General features: G+C 52.1%; 1 protein-coding gene across 1 annotated transcript in view; it reads left to right on the forward strand.

Annotated features, from left to right (window-relative positions):
- The first annotated feature begins 101 nt into the window (after positions 1-101).
- The window catches only part of RNF213 (ring finger protein 213), an 83,684-nt gene continuing 72,460 nt past the window's right edge, over positions 102-11,325 (forward strand). The window contains 3 exon segments of the mRNA XM_029056803.2: positions 102-183; positions 7,666-7,805; positions 10,859-11,022. Of these exon segments, the coding sequence (XP_028912636.1) occupies positions 7,709-7,805; positions 10,859-11,022 (261 nt within the window). The 5' untranslated portion in view covers positions 102-183; positions 7,666-7,708.

Consider the following 11,325-nt stretch of genomic DNA (forward strand, 5'->3'; position numbering starts at 1 on the left):
AAGGGCAACGTCCTCCGGCCTCCAATCAGAACCCGCTCCCAAGCCGGCGTCCATATTGGGCTCTGGAATGCCCCCCCCCCCCCTGCCCATACTTAAAATGGTGGCTCTCCCCCAAAATGGAGGCGGGACCGGTTAATCGGCCGATGCAGGGGCGCGGGGGAGACGCCTCAGGGGCGCTGCGGGGTGAGGGAGAGCGCTGAGGCCCAGGTTGATGGGCGCGGGGGAGACGCCTCAGGGGAGTTGAGGGGTTAGGGGATCACTGAGGCCCAGGTTGAGGAGCGCGGGGGAGACGCCTCAGGGGAGCTGAGGGGGGCTCTGAGGTGCGGGGGAGACGCCTCAGGGGCGCTGAGGGGTGAGGGAGAGCACTGAGGCACAAACTGAGGGGCGCGGGGGAGACGCCTCAGGGGAGCTGAGGGGTGAGGGAGAGCTCTGAGTTGCGGGGGAGACGCCTCAGGGGAACTGAGAGGTCTAGGGGACCCCTGAGGGACAGGCTGAGGGATGCGGGGGAGACGCCTCAGGGGCGCTGAGGGGTGAGGGAGAGCACTGAGGCACAAACTGAGGGGCGCGGGGGAGACGCCTCAGGGGAGCTGAGTTCCAGGATGATGGGCCACGGGGAGACACCTCAGGGGAACTGAGAGGTCTAGGGGACCCCGAGGGACAGGCTGAGGGGTGCGGGGGAGACGCCTCAGGGGCGCTGAGGGGCCTTGGGGACCCCTGAGGCACAGGCTGAGGGCGCGGGGGAGACGCCTCGGGCGCTGAGGGGCCTAGGGGACCACTGAGGCACAGGCTGAGGGTGTGGGGGAGACGCCTTAGGGGCGCTGAGGGGCCTAGGGGACCACTGAGGCACTGGCTGAGGGGCACGGGGGAGACGCCTCAGGGGAGCTGAGGAATGAGGGAGAGCACTGAGGCCCGGGGTGCGGGGGAGACGCCTCAGGGGCTCTGAGGGCCCTAGGGGAGCGTGGGGGAGACACTCCCTCCCCCCGCCCTACTGAAGGCGCACCTCCTCCAAGAGGCCTTCCCAGACTAAGCCCTCTTTCCTCAGCTCCCCTTCCCAAGCGCTTAGCACAGTGCTCTGCGCCCAGTGAGCCCTGAATCAGTTAGATTGAATGGATAAATGACTGAAGAGGGAGGGCGTCTCAGGCCAGAGGCAGGATGTGGGTGCTTTAAAGCCAGCGGTGAGGCGTTCCACAGCGCTTGGGTATATTTGTACTTATTTATTACTCTATTCATGATGTGGATGTATCTATAATTCTATTCTGATGGTGTTGATGCCTGACTACTTGTTCTGTTGTCTATCTCCCCCTTTTAAACTGTGAGCCCGGGGTAGGGCAGGGATTGCCTCTCTCTGTTGCCGAATTGTACTTTCCAAGCGCTCAGTACAGTGTCCCGCACACAGTAAGCGCTCAGTAAATATGAATGAGTTTCTGTCAGGCAAGAGGCTGAAAGAGTCATCGCGGTAGGAGAGAAGTGCTTGGATCAATGTGGTAATAATGATAACGTTGGTATTTGTTTAGCGCTTACTATGTGCAAAGCACTGTTCTAAGCGCTGGGGAGGATACAGGGTGTTGAGGTTGTCCCACGTGGGGCTCACAGTCTTAATCCCCATTTTACAGATGAGGGAATTGAGGCCCAGAGAAGTGATTTGCCCAAAGTCACACAGCTGACAAGTGGCGGAGCCAGGATTTGAACCCATGATCTCTGACTCCCCAGCCCATGCTCTTTCCACTGAGCCACGCTGCTTCTCTGTAATCTTGGTATTTGTTAAGCGCTTACTATGTGCAGAGCACTGTTCTAAGCGCTGGGGGAGATACAGGGGAATCAGGCTGTCCCACGTGCGGCTCACAGTCTTCATCCCCATTTTCCAGACGAGGTCACTGAGGCCCAGAGAAATGAAGTGACTTGCCCACGGTCACACAGCTGACAAGTGGCAGAGCCGGGATTCGAACCCATGACCTCTGACTCCCAGGCCTTGGCTCTTGCCACTGAGCCACGCTGCTTCAGCATGGTAGTGGTTTGGATGGAGAGGAAAGGGCAGATTTTTAGCGAGGTCGTGAAGGGGGAACCCCCCCGGGATTTGGTAATGGATGGAATTCCTGGGGTGAAGGAGACAGAGAGGAGTCCAGGACAACGCCAAGGTTCAGGACGTGTGAGACAGGAGGGGTGGTGGTGCCGTCTACAGCGATGGGAGAGTCGGGAAAGGCAGGGTTGGGGAGGGAAGATCAGGAATTCTGTTTAGAATGTCGCTGTTTATTGTACTGTACTTTCCCAAGCACTTAGTCCAGTGCTCCGCACACAGTAAGCGCTCAGTACATTCCATTAAATGAATTTTAGACGAGGTGATGGGAGGGCATCCAAGCAGAGATGGGAAGCAGCTCAGTGGAAAGAGCCCGGGCTTGGGAGTCAGAGGTCATGGTTCGAATCCCGGCTCTGCCACTTGTCAGCTGTGTGACTGCGGGCGAGTCGCTTCACTTCCCTGGGCCTCAGTTGCCTCATCTGTAAAATGGGGATGAAGACTGTGAGCCTCACGTGGAACGACCTGATGACCCCCTTACCCAGCACTTAGGAAAGTGCTCTGCACATAGTAAGTGCTTAACAAATACCAACATTATTATTATTATCAGAGATGTCCCGAAAGCAGGAGGAAATGCGAGTCGGCAGAGAGGGAGAGAGATCGGGCTGGAGATGGAGATTTGGGAATCGTCCTCAGAGAGGTGGTGGTTGAAGCCGTGGGAGCTCAGAGGTGGGGACGTGAGGGAGCAGTGAAGGGCCTGTGCTGTAAGCTCTGGTGAGCATTCATTCAGGTGTATTTCATTCTGTCGTGTTTACTGAGTGATTAACAGAGCACTGTATTAAGCGCTTGGGAGAGTACAGTACAACAATAAAGAGACACGTTCCCTGAGCTGGGGAGACAGACATCAATACAAATAAATAAATGTCACATAATAGTAATGGTATTTGTTCATTCAATAGTATTTATTGAGCGCTTACTATGTGCAGAGCACTGTACTAAGCGCTTGGAATGATCAAATTGGCAACAGATACAGTCCCTGCCCATTGACGGGCTTACCAGCGCTTACTATGTGCTAAGCACTGTTCTAAGCGCTGGGGAAGATACAGGGTAATCAGGTGGCGCTCACAGTCTTAATCCCCATTTTCCAGCTGAGGTCACTGAGGCACAGAGAAGTAACTTGCCCAGAGTCACGCAGCTGATAAGTGGCAGAGCTGGGATTAGAACCCATGACCTCTGTCTCCCAAGCCTGGGGTCTTTCCATTAAGCCACGAGCCTAAGTGCTGTGGGGAAGAGCAAAGCTCATGCCGGGGAATGTGCAAATTGCGGTATTGTCCTTTCCTAAGTATGTAGTATAGTGCTTTGCACAGAGTGAGAACTCAATTATATTTAAGTGCTTACTATGTGCCAGGCACTGTACCCACTATACCCACTGAATCCACTATGTACCCACCTACTGGGGTGGGTACAAGCAAATTGGGGTGGGGACAGTCCCTGTCCCACATGGGGCTCACAGTCTCAAATCCCTATTTTCCAGAGGAGGTAACTGAGGCACAGAGAAGTGAAGTGACTTGCTCAAGGTCACCCAGCAGACCAGTGGCGGAGCCGGGATTAGAACCCAGGGCCTTCTGACCTCCCGGCCCGGGCTCCGGCCACTAGGCCATGCTGCTTCTCGTATGAATGAATGACTTGAATGAATGGGAGCGAGTCACGGTGACAGAAGGGGGGCGCGCAGCCTGAGGGGGCAACCCTTGGGGGTCCAGTACGTTGTATGGGCTGTACCCCCCCCTTCCCTGCCACCCGGTGCCCGTTTTGCCCCGTCCCCCGCCCCCCCGCCAGGGACGACTCGACCGGGATGCGGCAGTTACCCTGTTTGGGTTGTGCAACCCAAGCCTGCCTGGTCCCGTGCGGAGCCTTTCTGTTATCTGATGTCACACCGTTCCACGAAATAGTTTCGATTTCCTGAGCCAAATCCTCTACTTCTGAGGACACCCCCGATTAGACTCTGAGCCCGTCGTTGGGCAGGGATTGTCTCTATCTGTTGCCGAGTTGTACATTCCAAGCGCTTAGTCTACAGTGCTCTGCCCATAGTAAGCGCTCAATAAATACTTTTGAATGACTGAAGGCAGCGTGGCTTAGTGGAAAGAGCGCAGGGTTGGGAGTCGTGGGACCTGGGTTCCAATCCCCACCTCTCACCTGCTGGGTGACCTTGGGCGAGTCAGTTTCTCTGGGACTCGGTTTTCTCATCTGTGCGATGGGGGCACTCGGTACCTGTTCTCCTGAGTCTCGTGGGGGATGGGGACTGCGCTCCGCTTAATCGGTAACTTCCCCAGCACTTAGTACACTGTTCTACACAGAGTGCTCAGTCTAGTCGATCGATCGATCGGACCGGTGTCACCGCGGCCAGAAGGTGTTGAAGAGCTGAGCTGAGACTCACCCCAAACCCTAATCTGGCTGTGATCAATCTAGCAATTTTATTTATTGAGCGCTTACTCTGTACTGAGCACTGTACAGAGCGCCCGGGAGAATGCAGTACAATAGACTTAATGGACACGTTCCCCACCTATAATGACCTTACAATCTAGAGGGAAAGACGGACAGGGCGGCCTAGTGGATAAAGTCAGAAGGTCACGGGTTCTAGTCCCGGCTCCGCCGCTTGTCTGCTGTGTGACCGTGGGCAAGTCACTTAACTTCTCTGCGCCTCAGTTACCTCATCTGTAAAATGGGGATTAAGACTGTGAGCCCCACGTGGGACAACCTGATACCCCTGTGTCTACCCCAGCGCTTAGAACAGTGCTCTGCACATAGTAAGCGCTTAACAAATACCAACATTAAGACACTTTACTTCTCTGTTCCTCAGTTACCTGTTCTCTAAAATGGAGATTGAGACCGCGAGCCCCACATGGGACGGGGACTGTGTCCAACCCGGTTTGCTTGTATCCACCCCAGCGCCTGGCACGTAGTAAGCGCTTAGCAAATACTCTAATGATAATATTATTAATAGAAATAAATAACGTATGGACACATACATAAGCCCTGTGGGGCTGAGGCTGGGGCGAATATCAAATGTCCAAAGGCGTCAGATCTATGACCGTGGTGGATTTTGTAAGCGACCCCCAGAGCCCTGGCTTGGATACTGTCTAAAATAGTGGAGCCCGCATTCTCTTCATCCTCTTAATTAGCTGCTTTTCCAAATGAAATCTCATCCCCCTAGCAACCCTTACCCAGAAGCCCCGTCCTACTTTTACTAAAAATACGCAGTCAGCCAAGGTTAAAGGGTTAGGAGGAGCCTTTACCTCAGAAGTCAGAGAACGTTAAGAGGATGCCTGTGTTTTAGGGTAGGAAAGAGTGTAATCGAAGAGACAAATCTACTTTTTCATAAGGGTAAAAATCAGTGGTATTTATTGAGCACTTACTGTGTGCGGGGCACTGTACTAAACGCTTGGGAGAGGACGATACAACAGAGTCGGTAGACACAGTCCCTGCCCACAAGGAGCTGACTGCTTGAAATATTCAACAGTGACCCAGACAGTGTCCTGAACACTGGAATTCTCCCAAAGGAATTTAATGCTAATAATTATGGTATTTGTTAAGCGCTTACTGGGAGTCAGGCACCATACTAAGTGCTGGGGTGGGTCCAAGCAAATCCGGTTGGACACAAGCCGTGTTCCACGTTGGGGCTTACAGCCTTAACATCCCCATTTTACAGATGAGGTAAATGAGGCCCAGAGAAGTGAAGCCATTTGCCCAAGGTCACGCAGCAGACTAGTGGCAGAGCCGGGATTAGAATCCAGATCCTAGTGACAAGCGGGCTTCTGCTTCTAATCTTTACCTCATCTGTAAAATGGGGCTTAACCGTGAGCCTCATGTGGGACAACCTGATTACCCTGTATACCCCAGTGCTTAGAACAGTGCTCTGCACATAGTAAGCGCTTAACAAATATCAACATTATTATTATTATTGCCATTCTCTGTAGAGTGATGGTTATGATTGCTTTTGCTTGGAGTGCCTAAATTTTCCCTCAAGCCCACTAAAGGCTGAAGAGAAGCAACTCTTCTCTGTAATTTTTGGACTTTGGGGAATTTCTCTGTGAGTGGATTCAGAGCTCCTGGGCTGGGATTCTGCAGCAAAAGTGAATTTTAGCAAGTGTCATGCCCTAGGTTAAAAAAAATTGTTTATATATATATAATTACATATAGATATATATAGATAATCTACATTTGAAGACTCCTCTCAGAGTTTTCTAGTGTCTGAATACTGTATTTAACTGTTGTGAGGTTGACTCTTTGGCAATTTCAATCTCTGTATTCACCTCAGTGAGAAGTGGGCTGGTGTGGCAAAGAGGATTATGGCTCTAGGGAATTGACCGTGGATGGCAATTAATTTTCAGAGGCAAATAGCCCCCTTTGGATAAAGAACAGTTTAATCCCTTTCATTAATGTGGAAAGCCCAGTTTTTTTCCTTGAGGTTGGTTTCCTTTATCCTTCCTTGGTGAAGTCAGTAGGGAAGTAAACGACCGATCATTCAAGGGGCAAAGTCTCGGATCTGCATGGCCGCGTTCCAACCGGGGAGGCGTGTTTGGGTCTGAAATATGAAGCATTTCCTTATAATAATATTAAATACTAGGGGCCAAGCACTCTGCCAAGTACGGTTGTAGATATAAGATCATCAGACGGATCGTAGAGCCACAGGAGGCTAACCCTCTGAGCGGGATTCCTTCATTTAGAGAAGGGTGAGGTGACGGAGGGATGAGAACCCAGGTCCTCTGACTCCCAGGCCGTGGGCTGTAGCCGGCAGGCCACGCTGCTTGTGTTTGCTCGGACACTGGGTCCTTTGTGTCTCCTGAAGGTCATCCTGCATCGGCATGCTCGGGGTGTGCCCGACAACTCCCCGCACCCTCTCTCCCCCTCACCCTGAGGCAGTCCATTTTACCCACAGCCTGCATGTTCCATTTGGCGATAAGGCTCAGCTCTGCAACTGCCAGACCCTCTTGGATAAAAATACCAAGCCCCCCTCCATTGGACTTCTTGGGGCATTTGGGGTCGAGGAGGTGGAATCAGAGACCAAGTGTGAAGCAGCGTGGCCTTGCGGATGGAGGCCGGGCCCGGGAGTCAGAAGGATCTGGCTTCTTGAGCGAGTCACTTCGCTCTTTTGAGCCTCCGTTTCCTCGTCTGTAAAATGGGGATAAAGACCGTGAGCCCCACGTGGGACGGGGACTGTGTTCAACCCGATCAGCTCGGGTCTATTCCATTGCTTAGTCCAGTACTTGGGGTAGATACATAGAAAAATTACTGTGGTGTGTGTTGGGGGCGGGGAGGGGTCTTTAATCCACTGGATTTCAATCCACCGGGCTTTTAGCTCGTTGCTTGAATAAGAAAGGGAGTTATCCGTAAGGGATCCGCTAGCATCCAGGGGATAAAAGGGCTTGGAGGGTTGAGGGAGCCGCGGAGGAGGAAGTAGGGCAGGGAGCGATGCAGTTGCCGAGCCAGGTTCCCACAGAACACTTCTGTGGTGGCCTGACAATTTCGCTTACTAGAAAACGAAACTCAACCAGTGCTGGATGGGGGGGGAGAGTCGGAGAGGAAGGGTGGTCACGTGACCCGTGATTCATTTATTTAGCCCGGCTGCAGGGTGACTTCCTTCCTCTCATAAACAGGCGACTGAAACTGTGGCCGGTGGGGACACATCTCTCCGTGGACATGAAGTGCGCTCACTGCCATCACTTCTCTAAGGATGACAGCCCCAGGTTCTGCAGCCAGTGTGGGAAGCCGATGGGGTCTCGGGTCCAGTTGCCAAGTAAGGACGAGGGGATGCCCCCAGCCCCTTTCCCCTTCTCCCTCTCCCTTCTGCGTCACCCTGATTTGCTCCTTCATTCACCCCCCCCCCCCCGCCCGCCCTTCCAGCCCCACACCGCTTATGTCCATATCTGTCATTTATTTCTATTTACTAATAATAGTGGTGGTATTTGTTAAGCACTTACTACCTGCCAAGCATGTCTGTCTCCCCCTCTAGACCGTTCGCTCGTTGTGGGCAGGGAATATGTCTGTTTTGGGTTGTATTGTCCTCTCCCAAGCGCTTAGTACAGTGCTCTGCACACAGTCAGCACTCAATAAGATCAAATGAATAAATGAATGACGGGGGATCTGGAGGGGGAGGACGAGTAATCGATCAGTCAGCGGTATTGACCGATCACCTCCTGGGTATCGAGCCCTGTCATTAGGCGCCTGGGAGAGGACACCATTCATTCATTCGGTCGTATTTATCGAACGCTGACTGTGTGCAAAGCACTGCACTGAGCGGTCGGGAGAGTACAACAGAACAATAAACAGGCACATTCCCTGCCTACAAGGAGCGTACGTCTAGAAGAGACGGAAGTGACCTACTCTCCCAAACGTTTAGTATAGTACTCTGGACGTAATAGGCGCTCAGTCCATGCCATTGCTGGATCTATTGAACAGAATGGTGATAGTGGCATTTAAGCGCCTCCAAGGTGCCAGGCACTGTACTAAGCGCTGGGGGGTGTTACGATTCAAGCCGGTGGGACGCAATCCGATTTGGGGATCCGTCCAAGGGGGAGGGAGGATGGGTAACTTAACCCCATTTTTACTAATATGGAAACTGAGGCCCAGCGAAGTAGTAGTCACAACTGCGGTATTGGTAAGAGGTTACTGTGGGCACAACACCGTGTTGAGTGCTGGGGTGGATGCACTCTAAGGTGATCGACCACAGTTCTTGTCCCACTTGGAGCTCACATGCGAGGAGCAGGAAGAACGGGAATTTCATCCTCATTTTCAGAGGTGGAAACTGAGGCGGGGGGAAGTGATAACGATTGTGGCCCGAGATTCAATCGGTCATATTTCTTGAGCACTTTACAGCGTGCAGAGCACTTTGCCGAGCTCTTGGAAGAGTCTGATATGACAAAATAACAGACGCATTCATTCGATCGTATCTATTGAGCACTTACTGTGTGCAGAGAACTGTACTAAATGCTTGGAATGTACAATTCGGCAACAGATAGAGACAATCCCTGCCCAACAACATTCCCTGCTCACAGTGAACCTACGTCGAGAGGAATTCTACTGAGCTGTGGGGTAGATATAATGAAAGCAGGTCCAGTGGGAGGGAGAACAGGGATTGAATCCCCATTTTCAGATGAGGAAAGTGAGGCCCAGAGAAGCTGCATAACTCGACCCCAGATCAGCCAGAGGCAGGCGGCCGAACGGGGAAGTAGAACCCAAGTGTCCGGCCTCCCAGTCCCCGTGCTTTGCACTGTTACACTGCTTGTCTGGAGCCATCCAAGCCCCGGGGAAGTTTATAATAATAATAATGGCATTTAAGCTGGGGTAGATACTCTCCATTTGGCTTCTCTGAGGCACAGAGAAGTCAAGTGACTTGCCCAGAGTCACACAGCTGATCAGTGGCGGAGCCGGGATTAGAATCCATGACCGCCGACTCCCAAGCCCCTGCTCTTTCCACTAAGCCACGCTTAAAGAGGGGCTATTTGATATAGAAAGAAGCAGTTTGACCCGGTGGAAAGAGCCCAGACCTGACCCAGGATCTAAGGCCGGCTCTGCCACTTGCCTGCTGTTTGGGAGCTCCATGTGGGACAGAGATCCGATGGTATTTACCACGTAATAAGCGCTTATCAAGTACCACAATAAAAATGATTAGAGTATTGTCAGTGGAAGAGAGATAGTGGATTCGCGGCACTTGAGCCAAAGAAACTCTCCGTAGTTAGTGAAAACTGAGCAGGGAAAAGGCCACACATCCGTTCATCTCCCTCTCCCCGCTCCTTCCGGCTTTCTAATCTCTTGAGGCAAATCTTTAAACATTTTTATAGTTCTTGGTCAACTGCTGACATCCAGCATCCAGGAATGATACCTCTCTTGACTAAAGTACCATGGGAGATAAAATTCCAGCCTAAAACCGGTTTCTACTGGGCCATGACCAAATTCAGGGGTTGATCCTCAAATGGGTTTTTTGCTACTCCCCTCAGAAAAGAAAAGCAACACTTCATAGTTCACTGGCCAAAATTACTAGAATTTTTGGTGACATTTGATTTTTTTGCTTGTGATTTTAATTTCAAGAGGTACCAGCATTTATTGAGCTATATTATAAGCTCTTTTTTTAAGTCAGTCATATTCCTTGTGTTCTTAATGTGAACTAATAGCTTGGGAGAGTACAGTACCACAGAATTAGCAGACAAGTTCCCTGCCTCTAAGGAGCTTACAGTCTAGAGGTGGAAACAGACGTTGGTATGAATAGATACATAATATATAATTAAAATATATCCAAGTAGATATATTTTGAAGGCCAGAGGAAATGTGAGATTGCAGGGAAAGAGAGGGATCCGGGTTGGATATGTAGACTTCGGAATCATCCGCGTAGACGTGGTAATTGAAGCCATGGGAGCAAATGAGTTGTCTAAGAGAGTGGGGATAGAGAATAGAAGGGGATCTAGAACGGAGTCTTGTGGGACCCCTACTATCAGAGGGTATTTTTTATGGTATTTGGGTGCTTTCTATGTGGAAGGCACTGCCGCTTAGTACAGTGCTCTGCGCACTGTAAGAGCTCAATAAATACGATTGAATAAATGAATGAATGTACTAAGTAGTAGGGTAGGTACAGGCTAAGCAGGTTGGACACAGTCCATGCCCCACACGGGGCACCCAGTCTTAATCCCCATTTTACCGACGAGGGAACCGAGGCCCCGAGGAGTGAAGCGACTTGCCCACAGTCACCCGGCAGACAGGTGACAGAGCCGGGATTGGAACCCGGGTCCTTCCGCGTCCCAGGTCTGGGCCCTAGCCATTAATTAGGCCGTACTGCTTTCCTTCAACTCTGTGCAGAAAACAGGAGCGGCCCCGAGGCCCCCTCCCCGAAGGAGGTGGAAATGGAGCCCGGCGGAGAACTGAAGGTGGAAGATCCTCTTCCTTCGATCCCGGCTGCCGGTGGCGATCGGCGAGACAATCCGGCCGAATCCATATCGGACGCCTCGTTGACTCAGCAGGGGGTAAGACAGACGGTCCTCCGGGGTTCTCCGCGCTGTCATCGGCGGCATGAGATGCGTTAAGCTCTCGAGGTGTGCCGAGCCCTGGGCCGAGCGCCGGGGAAGCTACCGTCAGAGCGGACACAGACACGGTTCCACACGGGATTCGGGGTCGTAGCGGGAGGGAGAACAGGTGCTCCGTCGCCACTGGACAGACGAGGAAACTGGGGCCTAGAGAAGTAAAACGACTTCAGTATATCGACCTACGGAAGCACAAGTCCGATTCCCTGCCTTCCAGGAGCGTGCCTTCTGAAGAGGGGAAACGGA

This window comes from Ornithorhynchus anatinus, unplaced genomic scaffold, assembly GCF_004115215.2.
Source record: "Ornithorhynchus anatinus isolate Pmale09 unplaced genomic scaffold, mOrnAna1.pri.v4 scaffold_264_arrow_ctg1, whole genome shotgun sequence".
NCBI classification, from domain to species: Eukaryota; Metazoa; Chordata; class Mammalia; order Monotremata; family Ornithorhynchidae; genus Ornithorhynchus; species Ornithorhynchus anatinus.